Source organism: Lates calcarifer, linkage group LG20, assembly GCF_001640805.2.
Source record: "Lates calcarifer isolate ASB-BC8 linkage group LG20, TLL_Latcal_v3, whole genome shotgun sequence".
Lineage (NCBI taxonomy): Eukaryota > Metazoa > Chordata > Actinopteri > Centropomidae > Lates > Lates calcarifer.
Genome location: NC_066852.1, coordinates 6,466,332 through 6,487,977, shown reverse-complemented (window position 1 = coordinate 6,487,977; position 21,646 = coordinate 6,466,332). Strand labels below are relative to the sequence as shown.

At 38.5% G+C, this 21,646-nt stretch overlaps 2 protein-coding genes across 2 annotated transcripts; both read right to left on the bottom strand.

Annotated features, from left to right (window-relative positions):
• Positions 1 to 1,177: 1,177 nt before the first annotated feature.
• acer3 (alkaline ceramidase 3) lies at positions 1,178 to 10,414 on the bottom strand. The gene is made up of 11 exons (XM_018692331.2): positions 10,035 to 10,414; positions 7,115 to 7,225; positions 6,864 to 6,916; positions 6,613 to 6,665; positions 6,223 to 6,304; positions 6,077 to 6,112; positions 4,674 to 4,732; positions 4,458 to 4,559; positions 4,031 to 4,135; positions 3,900 to 3,945; positions 1,178 to 3,793 (listed from the first exon to the last, which is right to left on the bottom strand). The coding sequence occupies exons 1-11, from the start codon at positions 10,135 to 10,137 to the stop codon at positions 3,740 to 3,742; spliced, it is 804 nt and encodes a 267-aa protein (XP_018547847.1). The 5' UTR covers positions 10,138 to 10,414; the 3' UTR covers positions 1,178 to 3,739.
• A 1,478-nt stretch (positions 10,415 to 11,892) lies between these two features.
• On the bottom strand, positions 11,893 to 17,012 carry serpinh1a (serpin peptidase inhibitor, clade H (heat shock protein 47), member 1a). The gene is made up of 5 exons (XM_018692597.2): positions 16,812 to 17,012; positions 14,190 to 14,796; positions 14,009 to 14,107; positions 12,984 to 13,216; positions 11,893 to 12,888 (listed from the first exon to the last, which is right to left on the bottom strand). The coding sequence occupies exons 2-5, from the start codon at positions 14,785 to 14,787 to the stop codon at positions 12,586 to 12,588; spliced, it is 1,233 nt and encodes a 410-aa protein (XP_018548113.1). The 5' UTR covers positions 14,788 to 14,796; positions 16,812 to 17,012; the 3' UTR covers positions 11,893 to 12,585.
• Between the last annotated feature and the right edge of the window lie 4,634 nt (positions 17,013 to 21,646).

Here is a 21,646-nt window from a genome sequence, read left to right as displayed (position 1 = left end):
CATATTGTGGTTTCTATGGTCCTCACTGACACAATATTAAAACTACTTCCTCCAGTGTTGGCAGCTTTATAAACCACATAGATACCACATAGTTCCAGTGATTGGTTAGTGGGTTGAACAATAATGGTATTTGTCAAAAGTCTGATGTTTGGTCACACTATGACACAAGAAGCAACTAAAACAGCCCTGCAATGTAAGGAGGCTCCGTTTACAAATAATTTCTCATGAATATCTCTAAAGTGTAGTAAAATGTCTGCCCTACAAATACCAACTTCCCCCTTCAAATGCTGGAAAACTACCCTTATTCAAGCATGCCACTGTTAGTATCGTACTGTATTTGTGCCACTGCCAGTAAGTGACTGCCACACCCTCAGTGTCTGGAGGAAACTTGACATGATGCTTAGAATTGGTTGCTCCTGTGGAAAGGTCTCCCATTTCCGCACACTCTTTGGTGCTCAGCCAGAGTGACCCTGGTCACCTCTGTTACCAAGGCCATCTCCCCCGATTGCTTAGTTTGGCCATGCAACCAGTTCTAGGAAGAGTCCTGGTTGTTTCAAACTTCTTCCATGTAAGAATTATGGAGGACACTGTGCTCTTGGGAACCTTCAATGCAGCAGAATGCTTTCTAGCCTTCCCCAGATCTGTGCCAGGACACAATCCTTTCTCTGAGCTCTGCAGGCAGTTCCTCTGACCTCATGGCTTGGTTTTTGCTCTGATATACATTGTCAGCTGTAAGACCTTATATGGACAGGTTGTGTCTTTCCAAATCATGTCCAATCAATTGAATTTACCACAGCTGGACTCCAGTCAAGGTGTAGAAACATCTCAAAGATGATCCAGAGAAGTGGGAGGTACCCGAGCTAAATTTCAAATGTCATAGCAAAATGTCTGAAAATTTATGCCAATGTGATAGTCCAGTTTCTCCATTTTAAAAAATTTGCAAATATTTTTAAAATTATACTGTACTGGTTGTAGATTGATGGCTACAACTTAACAAACATGAAAAAAGTAAAGGGGTTTGAATATTTTCGGATTGAAATGAATGTTAGTATTTCAGTGGTCACAGACATGGCAGTCTTGGGTGTCAAACATTGCATACATGTTGCAAGCAGAAAAAAGCCATATGTAATGAACAGGAGGTGAAATACAGTGTATGGCTTCAAAGAGGTAGACAAACTCTTAAACATTTTTTTATTTGACAATACATGGCATCATTAAAGACTGGCACATGATCTTCTGGCCACGACACTAAAGTATTATCACTTTGAGTTACAGTTAACATCATCGGGACAACCTGTAACTAAGTTGCTGGACACATGAAATGAATGGAAGGCCAAAGAATCAGGCACAGACTTTGCATTAGAAGCTGTTACTGTTTGTCCTCCTGATGCTTTAACTGTTAATAATTATGGGAAGGGCACATTAGAGAACACAAGGGATAACTTGAATGGTTTACCACAAACATCAAGGCAACTTGGATTACACTGCAAGGATAACAATAAGGCACCCTCTTTGACAACTGTTCACCTCCACTGATGAGTGGTGACAACATTGAAGGTTCCACAAAGACATCTGAACAACGTTAATACTTATCTTCCATACATTGTACATATGTGCTTATGAATGCATAATGAAAAATGAATGTGTTGTTTCAGGAGATAATACAGCACACAGCAGTTTAGGAGGCCACACAAATACAAATATCTCCATCCAACAGTTAAGTTGTACATCTTCCAGTTTACCGGTTACGCTGTCTTTTGTCACCATTACATATCCACTATTTCACAGTAGCAAAACAAATATTGTAAATAAAAAGCCCTTCATTTAACACCACAGATCCAGTAAATGAACACTGAGGCAAAGATCCTAAGCGGTTTTACAGTAGGTAGTTAGTTTGTCAATGCACTATGGCATGCTTGGCAATGTCTGAAATAAGCTGGAAATTTCTGCCACCTAGTGGTTATATCACAAACTGTTTCACAAAGATGCTACCCCACAAGGTGTATGTGCCATTTGACTCTGCCATCTTAATGCCACGATGTAAATAAATAAAAAGAAAAATGACTAATAAATAACAGAGTAATAAATAAAATGTAGTCGTGTAGTGGGGAGATATGGAAGTATTTGTAGGGATTTCAAGACACTTGACTTATTTCAAGTATAGTATTTTTTTCATAAGAAAGGGGCACATTACTGTTTACTATCATGACAAATATTAAGCAGATTTATTGTAATGAAGCAGGAGACAAAAAGCTACCCAGAACTGACTGTGTCTTGTAACCCATTCCCTGCGGCTTATGAAGATGTGATCATTCAGAAATGTTCCATTCATTCACTTGGTCCTTTGACGTGATATTAAAAATTACAACTAGGAAATTTGTCAGTTTGTTAGCTGGCTTAGTTAGCTGGGTTTCAACTATCAGCATTTTTACTCTTTTGGCCTCCATGCTAGCTGAACACATCATCTACAATAATCTGGCCAGTGGTGATGGCCTGGGGCACACTGACCTGAAGCATTTCTAGTAATATTTCTGCATGTCTGCATTGTTTATGCCTCACCACATCCTCTAGAAGCATGGTCAAATTCCAACAAAGCAGTCTCTAACCCTAACACACCCTGAAGGAGGCTCATTGTGATTCTGTTTACAAACCCAACACAAAACCCAATACAAAATCCCTGTGGGCTTTAAAGGTGGCTCTTAGGGAAGTCTCCACACAAATTTGCATTGTAAAAGTATCCACAGAAACTTGAGATGTAAAAAGGTGGTCCAACTGTATAGCTGGGTAAAGTTTAACCAGCTCCTAAACAATATTAAAAGTCAGTATAATGATGTTTCTAAGAAAACTATAAGCACTGTATTTCTTGTTTGTTTACAGTGAGGTAAAACATTAACATTTCTCACATATCAAGTGACTGTTTTAAATCCCAGAGCAACTTTGGCAAAAAAAAAAAAAAAAAAAACCCAAAACAAATAATTCCAGTCTTGCCATGTTTTGATAGGGAAACTTCAAGTAAAACAATGAAGCCAATGGCTAAACAACTGAACGAAGATCTTCTAGTCAAGACAGCTGAACTATAATAACACAGTACCGATTACATCTTCTAGCTGGTCATTACCATATGTGGTGAGCACATCCAGACACAATATGATACTCCTTGAAAAGGGATATGGCAACACTGAGTTGTAAGTATAGCTCCATCAGCTACCTGTAAAACTACACATAAGTAATAGCCTTAGTTATACTTCAGTTTAGGGATCTATTTAAATATCTCTAGGCTTATGAGATTCAAACATTCAAAGAATTGAACATATAACGATAAATAAACTAATGTGAATTCTGAAGTAATTACATCATTTTCCCTTTTCCCAAACCCTAATCAAGTTAACATCCATAACCCCTTCAAAAGCTATCTCTGCAGTGGACTACACATCATGTTCACTTTGAAAATGAAGCAACAAATAAAATGTTGCATTTCAGTTAAGTTACAGAAAAACTAGTCTAATAAATTATGATTGATGAGAAAAATCTTCCATTTCTTAAAACTGGAATCAGTGCTATACTGTACTTAGTAAATCCCCACAGTGCAGAACCAAAGGCTTCCTGGGGTGGTGTCTTGGGGTCCACCTGCCATCTGCCTTTGGGCTGAGTTCCCAGCAGTGGGCACTGGCAGGTCCCTGTGCCAGTGGTGTGTGGATATGGCAGTCACCATCCTTCAGCTGGTCCCCATCCCTTCGCTTCAGCTCGTCTTCTGTGGTTCAATGTGCAATGTGGGCCAAACTCCACACAGAAACTGAACAAAGGTAGGATAGAACAGTACAAATAAATAAATGAATGTTTGAATAAAAGAACAAATGACAACAAATAAAAGCTACAATATTTGCAAAAGTTAGACGTACCTTTACTTTTGGTCTGTATTTGAGGTAGGTTGACCTGATCTGCAGGCTAAAAGAAAAAAACATTTGACTTAAGTGTGCATGAACATATCCCACAATAACAGAACCTTGCCACTGCCACTCAATAATCTTACCTGAGAAGTATGTGCAGGTAGGATCCCAGGCCTGTAAAGATGTGCCACCAGGCATGGAACTGTGTCACTACTCCAACACCAGGGGGCAGTGTTTGTCTACTGGCTCTGATATAAAGAAAGTGATACTTAATAACTCTTTTATTTTACAAGTGTTTGTTCTTCATAGATATCAAAACCTGAACACACATCATGCACTATAAGATAAAATAAATAAAGATATCTCACACATGAAATAGTTTAGCTGACTCGCAGAGAAAAATGCATTCAATTAATGTTGTGATGTCACATATAGATTAAAATCACTGACTGTTCCACTGCTCTTAAAAGCAGGATAATTAACTTTGCTCCTACAATTCTAAAATTAGCTTTCAAGTTAATACGCAATAACAAAACCGTCTACCGTATTTTACAACTAACAAATCCTCACCTTAATGAGTCACAGAAGATGTTGTCAATGTTCCACAGTAGGAACCCTAACATAAAGATACCTAAGGAGGTGTAACACAGCGGTCTGAGCCAGGGGTAAACCCTAGAATTTAAATAAAATAAGGAAAACCCATTACTGAGCTGTTTCTTCATTGAATACCAACGAACAGTAGTTTCTTTGATGTGATAATAATTTACATTTTGATTGAAAACTTACCATGTAACAATGAAGATGGATCGCATCACTAGGCAAGCTACAAGAGCACCATACATGACCTGAAAGAAGAGGCAGTTATTTGGCTTTTAAACACAAGCAAGCAAGTGCTTGTCATGGGGCAAGACAAAACATGTGACTACTGTTTACAAATTTAAATCAAGTCATCAGTGCTCAGAGAGGTGACTTGGAGCCTGAACTGTACACTAAAAATGATGCTAATAATGCAACCTTGCATGGCTTTTCCAATAGAAGCAAAGTTGTCTCTAAAAATGTCAGTTAACAGCAGTTACCAGATTAAAGTAAAGTAATTTTTCTCAGTCTCATTTTCTCATCATTATCTCTTTAATTTGGGGAGATGAGAGATGTGAACGGTGAGTCTGAAATAATATATAAAGGAGAATCCACACTTTGGTTGAAATGCTCACAACTCATGTCTACACAAGGTCATTAGCTACTCATTAAAAAGTCGCTGTTTAAAGCAAACCCTGTGTACTCTGTGTGCTCACTGTGCTCCAACAGGAACAGTATCTCGTTATGAACCACCATAGAGCAGTGTGATTAGTAAACAAAGTCAGCTCCAAAGAGTAGACAAAGGCAGCTTTGTCACCTTGTCCTTACTGCTGTAAAGGTAAACATACAATGTGAGATCCTCAGCAGGTACAGGTAAACACTGGATGTAATAGAAATTTTTGTTCTGTTCTTTCAAGATTTTTGTAGTTACTCTATATGGTTAGGGTTATGAGATTATTCTTCTTGGCAGCAAATAGTAACTGTAGTTTGAATTTATGGTTAAGGTCTAAGTGCTGATCTTAGGGCTTAGGCCTCCATCAGACCAGCATTCACTCTGCATGAAAAAATGTAGGCCTTTTCATTTGTTTCGATGGGGGCAGAGTACTGGTTTAACTTTTGCTGCAACGCAAGATGACGCCATTCAACACTGCACTGCTGTGGCCAATCATATACATGCAAGAGCACATTTTGAGTAAATTACTTTGTAATGTTAATGCTGAATTTCCAGTGTTCACTAAAATCCTGTATTACATACCACTGTGCTGTATTTTGACATCTAATCCAACTGGACTTTACAGATTATATTTTCTCTTCTTAAAGCAGGACTTTTATTAGTGTAAAAGCTGACTTCTGACTGACTAATATGATACCTTAACAAATACTTAACTGATTATCAACAGACTATAAAATTAAATGTAATTGAATGTTGCATTTTGTATATCAGCATTTATATAAATTGCTACTTTTCTGTCCATTTAACAGCCAGCATACACCAAACTGGTTGCATGCTGTGTTGGAAAGCCAAATGTTTACCCAAGGTAAAAATGACTTTAGGCACACTGAGCCCTAACAGCAAACAATGAGCAATCTGAGCCAGGTGAGCACTCCCTTACCTGGTGAAACACTGGCTCCTTCCACTGTAAGTATACCTACAAAATACAAATATTGAAACTACTCAAGAGCATATGACGGATCTTATGTTTCATTTACAGTATGGTTCCAGGTAAATGATCACATTGTAGTTTAAGTTAGTACTCACCACAGTGACTGAGACACTGAAGATTAATAATAATGCAATAGGAAATAAACTAATGTTGTTCTCTTGTTTGAAGCACTCATATCTGAAAAAAGAAACAAATATTTTTATCTTACATGTTCAGTTTGAATCGCCTCCAAGAACAGAGAACAAATAATACACTGAGCTGAAGTGCAAAGAAAAGTCCAGTTTAGAATCAATAGTTTCCTTACATACAGTACACTCCACAGCCACAAGAAAATGACACACTGTACTTTCTTGGAATGGATCAAATGATCAGCAAGGGATTCACTAGCTCAGTCTACAGGCACAGGCACACTAAAATTGTTCACAGTGCCAGTCAGACTTGAGAATGCTTCAACAGCAATAAATTCAAAAGGCTGAGCTACTTACAGACAGTAGACAAAGACGCATGTACTGTAAATCATTGGCAACTCGTCCAGTAGCTGCAAATGAGAGTACAGAGAAACACATATGAATACATCAATACGGGATGTCATTACAACATAATTTTCATTACACGAGGCAGCAGATGTTTGACCTAATATTTCCAACAATGGGTCTGATTCATGCAGTTTAAGCAAGACATTAACATATAACAAAGTATTCACATACTCAGATTTCACTGTAACATTGTAGCCTACCTGCATTTCATACAGTAGCGTCATGTGGAAGCACCAGGAACCAACACCAACAGCTGGGTGACACACAACCGCGCAAAACATTAAAATCAAGACATTCTCATGTGTATGGATTATGATGTGATAGCACTGAGAGTTAATACTGTAAAACTGCAAAGGATGTTGTCAATAAGTAGAAAATTAACTAGAGCAGTGTTTGCTTCAGTATTGTCACAGATGTTGAGCCAAGTAATTTGTAGTTTCAACAGACTAACCTGCTAGTCCGAGGAAAGAGCAGATGTAGCGAAACTCAAGGCCATCGCGAAACGTCTGGATGGCCCCACAAATGGGAGGAAGAATCATAATCAGGTTGCTGACAGTATTCCCTGTTCAAAAAGACAGCAGAGATGAATTAGAGCTAGGTGACATGACCTGTGTGATATTTGAGGAACTAAAAATGCCTCTGTGATTGCAGTGAGAGTTCAGTGAGACAGCCTGGGTTACATGTTGTGATCATTATAACAACAACATGAATGGTATCTTGTTACAGAAACCTGATCACTACACTGGGAGTTCATGCAAACACGACTGCTGCTATGTTTGCTGCTGCAAACAATTTTCTGTTCTATTCTTAAACTGAAATGACACTAATTAAATACTTAACTGTGTATCTGTTATTTTAACTATGTAATACTGGTGATATATTAGTATTTGGGTTTGCAATTACAGTTAATGCAGAAGTAGCAGATCTTAAATGATGGATGAACTCCAATACCATTTCTATTGTTTTTTAAGATGCAATGATTAATTGATTAATCATTTACACAACAAACAGCAAATTAATCAGCAACTCTTTTGAAAAGTGAGTAATTGTGTAGATCATTCTCTATCATGAATGCAAAAGATGTGTTGTTCCAGATTCTCAAATATGCAGATTAGCTGCTTTTCTTGCTCTTGTCTTTTGTGCATTTTGGACAAAACAAGACATGTGAAAAAGTCACATTGGTCACTAGAATAATGCATTTTCTCTACTTTTTAATGTGTTACAGACTAATCAATAAACCACATAATGAAGAGAACAATTAGCAGATAGAGCACTTATGAAAATAGTTGTTAGATACAGCTACAATTGTTTTACCACATGTTGTTATACTGTTCTGTATTGCAGTGTTGGTACTGTTGTCATGCTGTCAGGATCACTGGTTTGAAACCTGAAAACAACTGAGAAACCCTGAGAAGTGGGAATGAATAAAGCTTCAACAACTATCTTAAACTTTACCTCAAAGCATTTAAGCCTTATCTGCAAAAGTGGCCTACAGCTGAACTGGGGTCAGTGTTTGTGTATGTAAACCTCCCACCCCTAGGCCATTGCTATGTACTTACTGTTGGTACATCATCAGGTCCACAGGGAACCTGATAAAAACAGCTCAACCCTTGATCATTCTGGGTGTGGTGATGTGCAAACTCAGGCATGGAAAACAATCAGGCTAACCAGGATGTTAAGCAGTTTGAAAACTAATGCTGCTGACTTTTTTTTCACATCATGGCACATTCCCCTTATCTGTAGATGCAGATAAAAGCCAAGGTGAGTCCTTGGAGTGACCATTTTGAAATGAGTGGACTTTGGTTACTGATAATAAATGCACAAAAACAAAAATACTACAGCACTTGAATATTTTCCTTTCACATTTCAATGACAAATGCAAACAATGTGATGAGATGCCTGCCCCCAGTGTGAGTGACTCTTGATATCCTCCCTGTCTGTCTGCTTCGACTGTCACCATGTGCTGATGTTTTAAAAAGAGAGATAGTGCACAAAAGCACACATCAAATCGGGATTAAAGTCATGGCAGTGTCTCTTTTCCACATGAACAATGCCACATTCCGATCATTGTAACCTGAATCACCATTTAAATGCCAAACTTCTGTGTCATTTGTGCTAACGAAAGCTTTATCTGTCAGTATCCTAGATACACTGCATTCACACTAGTGCTAAAGTTTATAAACGTTTCAATGAAATGAATGAATGCAGAATGCCTACATTGTGTACTCCACAACTAGTGGCTTAGAGTAGGATCTTACACTTTTTAGGACAAGAAAACAAAATGTATGATACTATAAAGGCCTCTTAGCATAGACAAAATACAGGGAAGATGATAGCAGTAATCAAACTAAACTCTGACCCACTTGGCTTGAGTTCACCTTTGACTAACTGTTCATCATTCAGTACCCGGAAAACCAGACATGATACATGATAACAGCAAATGGAAAGTGGAAGGTTTATCTTTTTTATACAGTGCATCTACAATGAATATATAAATTCTACACATCAGCCTAGAGTCCAGGCTTTGTAGTTGACAGTTGGCAATAATACTTACATCTAAGATGTTAAACTGACTGCAAGATAATTAGTAACTTATTTTTAAACAAATTTTTTTTATCCATTTTTAAGCTTGGCTAAAAGCTTTTAAGGGGAAAGTGTGTGTCACTGCATGTCAGTGAAAGCTGAAGCCTGTGCAATAATGCCTTCTACAATTCCCGCTGACATAGCAGCTTTTTGAAAAAAAGTGACGCTAACAGTGTTTAAATCTAAGATAATGGTTCCTGAGAAACCAGTTTTTATCGTAGACAATGCAATGAGGCACCCCGACAGTATGAAGGAAATGTTTTATCAAGTTTCAAGTGGTGGCTTTGAATGACTAAGGCACCTTGTGAAGGGAAACATTGACGACAACGTCCCGAAGCCGATTTAAAATTTAAAAAAAGAGAAATAATGTGGAAAAATGTTAAATTGTGACGTGTCGGTGATAACATTAGCTAACACTTACAGCACTATGCGGTATAATAACCTACGGGAAAGCTATGCAAAACAGCACGACACAGACCAGGTTGACTAGCTGTATCTTCGTGGCGGACAGCTTCTCTTTTCCTCATTACAGCTCTAACGTTAGTTAATTGAATGCCACACGAGATATCATATAGCTTATGCTAAGTGACCGGAAATTCATCTCAGCCAAGAACGAAAACATTAATCCACTATATTATTATTATTATAGTCGCTGCTCATACTTCATGTTTACGTTATTCAGAGGCGACTGTACGGACACAGTATGGCTGTCCTCCTCAAAAGCCTCACTCAAACGAACCCCAAATCCACGATTTTTAGCGAAAATGATGCAGTTATATTTTACTCACAAAATTCCGCGATGTAAAAAGACACGACATAATTTTCTTCACACCAGTCCAGCGTTGAGGTCGGCCGCCCCCAATATCCTTGCCTGTCTATCGACGGAGCCATGATGGAAGAGGAGGAGGCTGTGGGTACTAACGGATTTGTAGTCCCATCACAGCACGAGCACTCCTCGAGCCCTCCTCCTCACGCTCGTGGGAGAGGCAGACCAAAGTCCAGTACTACTGCTGTTACAGTGAGTTACGATAAATAAATAAGTGAATACATACATAAATAATCAACAACAAAACTGCAATAGACTATAAACTACCAGTAGCACGAAGTAAAGATAATGTAATGTAGCTAGCACAGTTTTATCATGTGAAGTACGCAGTTTTGTGCCCTAGACGAGGCGTTCCACTGGCGCCGCTGAGGAGTCTGATCTTTTCATTACAGCTAATATTTTAGGACCGTTATTAATAACACTTAATTTAAATTCAGTTATAACCTCCTTTCAACTTCCTCTGTTTATGTTCTGTTCTAATACAGAACAGAACCTGATTATTCATATCCTTGCATTGTAGTAGGCTATTGTCATGTTGTTATTCCCCCTTGAAAACCGTCATGGCTCTCTTACAGACTGTACTACAGGCATTAGAAACCAACAAATGAAATAGTTTCAGTTCACTACTTTCTTGCACATCAGCAAAATTTGTTGTGCAGCTCAGACAAAAGAGGAACACAGCACAACATCTCAGTACAGTTCAGATAAACAATACAGTAATAAAAGCAGAACAAGATGCACACTGGTGATAAATCAACATGCTAGACGTAAAAAAGAAAAGATCAGGGGAAATAGTCAACTTTGAATTTTAAAATACCTAATGGCTTTATATGTGTGTCTTTGAAACAGTCCGTCATTTCATGCTAAGTATCTCCCATGGCAGATGATGACTTCATTTTAGACAGGTTAGGATCCAGACATCACACTATACAACTAGTTTCATGAAAGATTATTTAACACCTCCAACTTCTACTGTGAGTATTCATTCTAGTTAGTTACAGTGCAGTTTTAGTAAAGGTACTGTAGTAGAGAGGCTTAAGATGGTGATGGCGTAACAACATTTCACCTACCACCTTATAAACATCCACACACCTAACCACTTCCCAATATGCAATTAAAGACAATTTAAATTAATTTAAAACAATCACTTGAATGCTAGAAATTTCTAACATTACAATTATTATTACAGGATTATTAATATAATAAGAACAACATTCTTAACAAATCATTTCTAAGAAATCTTCATTTCTAAATTTTGCTGTGTCAGAAGGAAAAACTGTCTCTGCCATAAGTTCAAATGTCCTCTAGGTGGTGTGATACACTCACACAAGGTACACTCAAATGTGTATCCTATCAGTCTACCAATCTTCTATTTAATCTTCTCCTTACATTATGTCATTTTATTTTTCATTTTCCATAAAGGGTAAATTACCTATTTGCTCATTGCTGACTGTTTCATTTCACTGTAGTTCAAGTTTCTTTATAAACCTATTACAAGGTTGGTGATGCGGCTTTTAGCAAGTGCTTTGCTCATTGGAGCAGCTGCTGCACCCATCTGGATATGCCCAAATATTTTGTTACATTCCAAATATTTAGAGTTTATCACGAAGAGACTATGTTTACCATATACTGCTTACAATTGCAATTCTATCAGATGTCTCGCTGAAGCAGAACTGCCCAGGAGGTCCCACAATCACTCTCACTAGTATTTTCTCACGTTATTCAGCTGGAGAATCTCATTGGAGGCCTGACTTCAAACCAGCTGAAAGCTACACTGCTGTTCCAAACAGACATTCAAACAGAAACATCAAGAGGCAAACTGGCAGAATAAGTTGGCATCTTATGATGTCACATTTTTCACATTTTTATTGCAAAACAGGAAATTTATAACAGCCTAAAACCATGTGGTCACATGCTTTTGCAGACATAGTCCTTACTCCCATTGGTGTTGATCAGTGCATTATGTGTAGTTTAAGAAACACAGCTGCTTGGTTAAAAGAAAATATGCTTGTGGTGGAAAGTAGTGCAAAGAATGGGAAAAATATTTGTGAAGGCCAATGGACTTTCAAATTAAAAGCAGCAATCCATGACAAAAAAAATGTTAAACAAGCACCATGAAGTCTTTTCGAAAGCAGAATTGTTGTTCACCTTTCACAAAGATTAGTAAGATGTGAGACAGTTTTCACAGGGATTCTCCTCCTCCATTAAACTGTGTATTTACATTTTAGGCATTAATCTGGGAAATCGTACTTAATCTAAGTCTTCAGTCTATAACTGCCAATACATAACAAAAAGGCCACATAGTGATAAGACATTCTCTGAGATACAAATGAAGGGTGTGCACAATGCTTTTTCTGTGTGGAATGCTGCTGGCACTGGATGTAGGAATGCACATGTCTGATTTCAAAACTATTTTTTATCTTGCACTTCTCTCAGCATGTTGCTGTAGAAAATCTACACTCACGCACACAGTCAGACGTTTAACTTCTCTGGATACTCAGCTCACCACATGGTCACAATTCATCTCTCATCTTTTCACCCTTTGGCCTGACCATCCTGCCAATAAACAGGATGGAGTTTGTCTTCTGGTCCTTCACTAGGAAGATGAAAGGGTGATCAGCGTAGAACAGTTTAGGGTTTTTCAGCTTGTCTGTGCCAAAGATGCTGGTATCCATTTCATTTCCATCAGTGTCCCATTCCATGGCAGAGGCATGGAACACACTGGACAGGTAGAGGTCCTTTTTCCCAGAGATGTTGGAGAAGTCAGCTTTGGATTTGTCCACAGCTTCTGTCAGGCCCAGCTTCCCGAGGTGTTTCTAAAGAGAGGCAGAAAAATAAGGTGTGAGAAGTGAAGACTGAGATGCAGTCAGATTAATCCACTAAGAAGCTCTTGATTTCTTGCATCTTTTACCTTCAGGTTGTGACTGACTTCCATGCTGACTTTGGGCAGAGACACAGCCACTGCTGTCTGCTGCAGCTTGCCCATCCATGTGTCCAGCTGCTTCTTGGTCAGCATCTTCTCCAGTCTCTCCAGAGGTTCAAGATGGTAGGGCATGATGAACACCACACTGGACTTCTTATGAGCCAGGGGCATGCTCAGGATGGTCAGCTTATTGGTTTTGTCTTCAAAGAAGCCATAGAGACCTGAGGGAACAAATCAAATAGCAATCTGTGCTTACAATGCACTTTATGGAACTTCTTAAGCTTTATACTAGTTCATATTAAGAAATATGCATTCTTGCCAAAAAATTAGATGAGAAGATCCACTCTTATATCTGTCCATTAACTGTGAGGTTAAAGCCATATTGCACTGCACTGTAGGATTGTTAATAGTAAGCAGTCACAGGCCACAGACACCCCTTTTATTTTCCATTCTCAGAATATTTGAGGGTACTTCAGTATACTTCAGTTTTTGTTTTGTTTTTTTTGCTTTTTGTGATCCTCAATGGTCCATAGTTCATGGGAAATGGTGTTTGTTAAAGGCTAAGAATAGGAAAACTGAATAAACAACAATATTAGATCATTTAGAAAAAATAATGACAGTCCTGAGTGATTTTCCAAGGCTGGATGTGTTTGTGTTATTACAAATATTACAAATATCAATATGATTTTGAATGAGGTTTTCTGGAACAGAACCCTGAAGCTCCAAGAGCCAAAAATAGTTCAGCACATGAACCACTACAAATTGTTGTTTTTACACTCTGGATTTGTACAGATTGAACAAACAAGATACAACATATTAGTGAGAGAGTGTTAAAGGTGCTGGTAGGCAGATTTTATTGTGTTTGGAAAGAGCCAGGCTAGCTGCAGCTGGTATCAGTCCTCTCATCTAACTCTCAGGCAAAGAGTGAATAAGTGTATTTCTCAGGATGTTGGACCACTACTTTAAGTGTGAATATGTGTCTGAAAATATGAATAGGATTGTTGTACACTTACCTGTACGATGCATCATCTGTACTGAAACAGTGTAGCTGCGGGATACCAAGAATCCACGGTTGTCCACCATCTGATGGTGAAACTGTTCATCCCAGTGAGCTGTGAAAATAAAAATTAATTAACTTTGAAATCATTTAAAGGAATAATATACTGGAAGTGTTAAGATTTCATTCAGACTCACGTTTGAAAAACATAGCATTGATGATCATTGCCCCATCAGTCTTCTCCACCTCCTTAGTGACCTCAGGCAGTTTGCCATCAGTAGACTTGGCTGCCCACTCATTGATTGAGTTCACAGCACTTTTCTTATCTTGGAAGTTTATCTTGGAGTGGTCACAGTTATAGTGTTTTTTGCTGCTCTTGACAAAATCATCCACAAAGTTGACAGTGTTGGGTCCATACAGACGGTTGTTAATCTTCCATGTGACATTTCGGGTCTTTGGGTCGCTCACCTCAGTCAGGAGCTCTGCCAGACCAGAGTGCAGTTGCTCATCTTTAACTTTAGCTGCATTCAGAATGGTTTTCACCTGAGAGGCAGTGGAAGCCTTTCCCCCAAGAGCCACCAGACCCAGAGAGGAGGCAACTACTACAGGGGAAATGAGGATGTTTTCTACGTCTTTCTCTTTTGCCATATTTTGATAGAGACTGAAAGCCAGGTTGGCGCTGTTGTCAGCCAGGATGGTAGCATGGTTACTGAGGACCTTGTCTGCTGATGCAGAGGTGGCAGCAGAGGCTGAAGTGGCCAGGAGGACCAGAGCTACCAGGTTTGACACCCACATGATGTAGCACTAAACAGATAAAACATATGAGAAGACACTGAGTTAGTCATGAGATGCTTCCGCCAATACACTGTTACTGATCTAAGAAGAGAGATTGTATATTTTCTTGGTTGATATTTGTTCTGTTTCAGTGGACTGAATATAAATTTGAAATAGTTTTTAAGGATGATAGCAGGGGGAGCTAGCCAGCCAGGGATTTAGCCATGCCATTCAAAGTGCATTTGTCCCCATAAACCTCAAGGCAAGACTTACATAACAGCCACGTAGGCAGCTACTGGATGTATCTTATCCAAAACACTGGCCAGCTAGATCAGAATCATGTCTTGACAACAAAAGATTTAAGATTTCAGAAATTCTCTTGTGATCTGGTTCATGGTGATTGGTTCCTTGTGATGTGGAAGAGGTGACCACGTACTGACTCACACAGGTCATGTATATAGAGGTGATTTATGCTTTAAGAAAAGGAGCTTATGTGCCTATGGCCAGTTACAGTTGTAGTGACAGTTACAGATAGGATTTTATTATAATATACATGGTTGGTCACAGATAAATAATCTGTCTGGCTAAGCAGCATACATACATTCAGGAAATAACTGTCTACCTAACATAGAAGGATTATATACATCAAGAATCTCTTTTCAGCAGCTTCCTAGACATGTTTTTACAGGCTCACTAAGTCGCAAAGTCAACAGAGAGAGATGGAGCGATATCTGACTTCAGTGTGCATGCAGCTGGAGTTTTTTTTTTTTTTTTTTTGTCTAATTATTCTTAATATAGTGTGTTTAATAGTATTTATAAACAGGATTCTTCCTGTGATGTTCTGGCAGCTTTAAAACTCAGTGAATACAGATGAATACATTTACATTTACATTTACATCTGAGCAGTGACACTGTATTAGACATATGGAAACCACACTTTTTTTTTATATGACCTCATGGTGTGTGGCAGGTGTTATGATCTGCTGTCAGGAGACCCAGATGTCTTAAGCAGAATCGATCAAGGAGAATAGAGATAATACCAGCACAGTTAACACTGTGTAATACTACTACATGTGTGCAGATTCTGCAGGCCACCAAATCCTAAACAAAGAATTGCATTCACCTAAGTCACATTGTATAAGGAATACTTTATCACAGGAAGACCCTGTCCCTGGGCTGAGGCTCCTGTGTTGTGACGAGACCAGAGTCTCGGTCCGTGATATCTTAAAGGTTCTGAGCTATGACCTTGATTGTGATGAGAACTGCAATTGGGAACTGGGCTAATTGGATTCCATCAGTGTCAACAGCTCTCCAAAAGACAGACAATGAACTGTAGCTTTAAGGGCCAATGTGCAAGTAAGTGTAAGTGGAAACACTGCCAAACACTACCTGAATCCTAAAGAAGGAAAATTTCTTCATATCTGCTAAATTTGATTTTTGGTTTTTTCATTCATGTTCTTCAGAGCCTTTTTGTTGTGTTTAAACTACTTAAATGAATGGTTCATGGAACATGAGACTTATGAATGAATGAATGATAAGAGATTCTGTTGTGCAGTTTTAATTTACAAGAGTTTTTATATGTATGAACCATCAATAATGGTCATTTATTTTGAAACATATTGTGCCATTGGCAGTGTACTATGCAGACAAAGAAACTAAGAGATGTCCTTTGTCATAGAGGAAATCAGGTCAGAAGTTGCAGCCACCTCCCTGAGTTTTTGTATGCTTGTATGTGTGTAGATGAATTGTCTGGGTGCTGTTGTTTCTAAGCTTGCACGCTTCCAGTTGCCTGTTAATAGAAAAATAAAGTGTTTTGCATTGAATTGAATGTTTGAAGTCTCATGCTATTACATTTTCCCTATCTTTTTTCTTACTTTTCAAACCTCTCCAGCAACTTGAGTGACCCACACTGCTGCAATCTACAATAGAATCATATATCATGCATCTGACTCCGTGGCCTCTTTTCACATGCCTGGGCATTTCCCACTAGTTGAACAAGCTCAGGATACTCTCCCTCCCCCCAACGCCCAACACTTTTATCTTACCTTATTAGGTTCTTTCAGCAGATCCAGCAAGTTGTCCTCAACCTGCTTAAATAGACCCCCCCAGCACTGATCTGCTGTGTATGAACTTAATGTATCTGATAGTCAGGAACAGGATTTTATGACACAGTTGCAGGAACTGTCATGCCTATTCTTTCAGAGCATGAAAATCTCTGCTGTGGAATCTTATTTCCAGGCCGGTCCCGCCCATAGTGTCTGGGGGCAGTGGGAGAGGAGTCCTCCCCCCCCAGGTCCTAAAGCCTGAGATTGTAGCGGTTGAGGCTCTCAGACACCTAAAACCCAGTGACCCATTGTAAAGTTACCCTGAGTTTCAGACAGTTTCATCAGTATTATCTCTGCTACTCCAGAAAGCTGGATATGTGATACATGAAATAAAGGTGTTATTATTGTTATGTATTTTTTAGATATGCTTGTATTCACATCAAATGTATTTATACTATGGTGGTGTGTTGATTTAGAAACAAGTATACATGCTTTTAAATTCCTGTTTTTATGGTGGCTTCACTGCTGCACTGATCTGTAATGCAAAACAAACTTTCAAAATGCACAACATTTTTTGTTACTCCTTTAAGACTTTTAGGAGTTTTGGGTGTAGGGTAGATCATGGTACTGACAAGTAGTGTTAATTAATGATCTTTATTGTTGGGTCAGTGCTTTAACTGCCTTTTTCTTCCCTCCCCCACCCTGTAATTACACCTCTGCTGCTCTGAGACACTACAGAGGGGGTCCAGCTTAGAGGGTCCTGTTTTAAGTTTTAAAGTTAATTAACCCCAAGATATAACTTTGAAGGAGTACTCAGATGTACTGGTTTTTAGCAACATTTTGGATGCTGTAGGTCACTTGCACAGTGTAGGTTATTGCTGTAACCTTACTTCCCACTCAACAGTCAAAGAGTTTAATAATGTTGCACTGATTCTTTTGGACTTACTGTTGATGAAATGTGATGTTTTGTTTTGCAGAAGTTCTATGTGCTGTGCTGCCCTGTTTCTCTTGTGCTTAATTCCAATCAAATTACAAGCCACAAGTTTATAACTCAGGTTTTCTGTCAAATAATTGAAGTCTCAAGCCGCAGGTGAAAAATAATCTCATAGAACCCTGATGATATTATCAGGGTTCCCTCCACAGCCTTTCATAGGCTCAGAAATACCATACTACATGATGGGTTAAAACCACTGGACTAGCCCTTTAAATAAGATACCTCTGTAGGGAATTCTGGTTACATTATGTTAGCTGTACAGGCCCTGTCACCAGTGGAATGTAGAGCAAACTGCAGGAGACAACAGGAAGTCCTTTGAAACCTACCAGACCATCCAATAACATGAGCTAGACATAACCTCAAGCTACACGTCTGACACTTCAGTGATTAGACTGACAGACTGATTATGTCTCATTATCTCAAAGAAGTGGTTTGATTAAATTGAGCATTTGACATTAAGCATGTGACACCATAAGTCATGGGTCAGTCATGTAGTGATGTTGTATGATTTTTGTAACTAGCTCCATGAACAATGCAGGAAGACTTGAGAAGCGGCCAAGATCAGATACAGCTGCCTAATTCATTGTGGTAACCATGTCGTATCTTATGACTGATCTCCACAAAAACACTCAGCAGCAAAGGTACACTTTTAAGGCTGTAGTAACTCTTGCTGACATATCCCTCTCAAGAACAACAAAAGTACTAGGTGGACTGTGTATGAATCTGTTCTGTATGTATGAATCTGATATACGTAGGGAGTGTGGGAACTGAATGCTCTGGTTTCATTCTTTCCCATGAATGCTTCCTTTTCTTCTTGCTGGTGTGGTGTGTATCCTCCCCCTGCTTGAGAGTTGCTCTGTGTTTGAACATGGAGACAGAAGGAAGTTACAGAAGGAGCGGATGCATTTCCGGTGTAACGCTGCTCCTGTTCTCAGCTGGTGATTATTTCTGTGCAGTTGTCGGTATGGACTTGTAGAATATTTTATCACACAAAGAATCATGACATTTATGTAGCAGGCGTGTACCATCCTGTTGTCTCTTTTTGCCAAACACATACTTTTTACCTTATTAATTTCTTTTTTTCTTTTTTTTTTTACAAAAACAGACTTCATGGAGTCAAAAATCTGGTTAATTCAAGTGAATCTGTTTATGTTTCTGTAACAAATCCCCTGTTCACAGAACAGTGCCACAATAAAGCCACTATAAAAACAGGAATTTAAAAACATGTATACTGGTTTTTATATCAAGACACCACAATAGTATAGATAAATTTGACATAGATTCAAACAAAGCATATCAAAAGAAAAGAAAGAAAGAAAGAAAACCAGTAACTCTATGTATAAAGGAAATGCATAAATCCAATCCTTACTAATCTGTCATAGAAACTAAAGGGAGAAGTATCATGTGTTTCAGTACAAACATAATCAGTGAATAATGAGGGGTTGCTTTATTATGGATCACTGGGTTTTAGTGTCCCAGAGCTCCAAATAGGCTACAATTTCAGGATTTTTTAGGGTCTGGAGGTGGAGGATTCCGCTTCCACTCCCCCGTGATACTATGAGTTGAAAAGGCTTCGAAATCCCAAGATCCCAAGATCCCATGAGATTTGTAGCACCTCCTGTTTGCCATTTGATGGGTTTGATTCTGTAATGCAGTATAAGCAAAACCTCTGTGCACTAAGACAATCAATTAAAATTATATGATCACTGATTTTACAGATTTGCAATATTTACAACTATGTACCTGGCTATAATTTCACCCATTTCTATGCTCCTTTAGTCATATTTCAATGACACCCCTGGGGGAACTGCAGCTTCAATATTGTCACTTTATTATGTTTTGCTTTTCTGACTGTCATTTGTGGAGTGCGTGGTGGACACTGGCCAGCAGTGCAGTGGGTACAGGTGCCCTCTTGTGGTGCACAGTAAATAGTAACTTCCATCTGAGCAATGGAAGTAATTCCTATGACCACTAGAGGTCATTAAAGAGCTAGCTAGAAATACTTAGGGCAAAGTAACACACTCCTTAACTACTGTTAGTACTAGTGCTACTATTATTGCCACAACTGCAGCCATCACAATAATCATACTCTGCTTTCAGCTACACTGTGATGAGTTGAATTACAAGTAAGTGCAGTAATATGAATTTAAACTAGGGTACCAAACATTAGATTTTGCTAAAGTGCTTCTCTGGGCATGTCTCCATATTTCACTTAAATATTTCTTAACTTTCAGTCAAAGATGCCATCTCAGGTTTATTAAATGTGTTACATTTGTAAGAGAACTAGTAGTTGCAGGTGGACCGTCAGTGCCACGGCTAAATTGTTTCGGATTAAAGGGATCTTACGTAATTATCCCAAGCCAAGGGTTAATCTCTGACTGCTGGGCCTGGAATAGATCTCTTACAAAACCTTACTCCTCTGCTCGACCTTTTTGCCAGTTGTTGGCAACGTATGGCCTGTTGGATTTTATACAGTGATGTGGAAGTGAGTGTTACTACTGCATATTAGTGTTACAACTGAGTGTTACAACAATGAGTTTGCTGAAATAGTCTAGTAGAATGAGCACAGAAGAGCAAGCTTTTACTGTGATATGCTCTTCTCAGCATACACAGAAGATGTTATGTTTCTCTATATGCTGAGTGCATTCTCTGACCACTAAAGGTCATTAAACCCTTTCAACATTACTGACTAATGTCAGAAATGTAAAGTTCATAACATAAAGTTCACAAAATTTGCCAGTAATTATTCTTGGAGCTTTCACTCCAGTAAAACAGTAAAGATCTATGACAATAACAGATATAATTTGAGATGTCTTCTTCACTATCTCTGCACCTATATCTGCACTTCAAGCCTTTGAGCCCATGTCTGCACCATGGAAATTCTCTGTCACCTTTTCCAAACCTCCTCACCACCTCCCCCCTCCCCCACCGAGACGTTTAATTAAATTATTTCTCTTTTATCCCCCTTTGATCTCTCCTTTCTGAGATCTCCACCCACACTTGAAGCCTGCAACATACTTGACTTAACCCTCTCAAAATACCTCTCAACCCACTAAACCTGAAGACATTTTCTGTAAAAACTGTCATTGTCTAATCTACTCTCCTAAAACACAGTCTGTCCATCAACACATGTCTCTCAGTTGTCTTCACAATGAAATACACAGGGCTAGAGTAACAGATAGTGCTACAAATCTCTGATGATTCCAGATAACTTCTCACTGTGTGTTGTCTCTCCTCCTCCCTACATCTATCTCCTCTGTTTCAGATGTCTTGTCCCACTGAAATTTGAATATCCATAAGAAGCTGCTGAGAGGAATAAGACTGAGTTTTGATGCTTCCATATGTTAATAGTGATGTTTCCTCACACTCCAGACATCAATTGTATATTTGATCCTTTAGTGAGGCTTAAAAGCTTCTGAAAAACTGAAAAAAATATGTCAGAGGGGGTTAGATCCTCTCACATATCTGTACAATTTTATACATGCAGAATGACTGCCCTGTTTTTAAAGTTCTTGAAACCGGTTGAAATTGAGAAAAAGTCTTATTTTCTAACCTCACAGACAGAGGCAAAATTCTTCAGTCAGAACTTTGAAGCAGTTCAGGTTGAAAGTGAGCCTTACTAACCTGTGGAAACTGACTTTTATGTATGTAATTATTTGAACTCAAACTTGAATTAAATCGCAGTTTAGCTGTGATTTGCAAATTAAAATTACTATAGCACTTTTTAGTAAGGCACAAATCGTAATGAGTCAGGTTTTTATTAATGATTAATAATAACATATTACATTTTTACAGGTCAGGTATATAACATTTTGGATTGGAGATTGTTTTTTGACTGGTC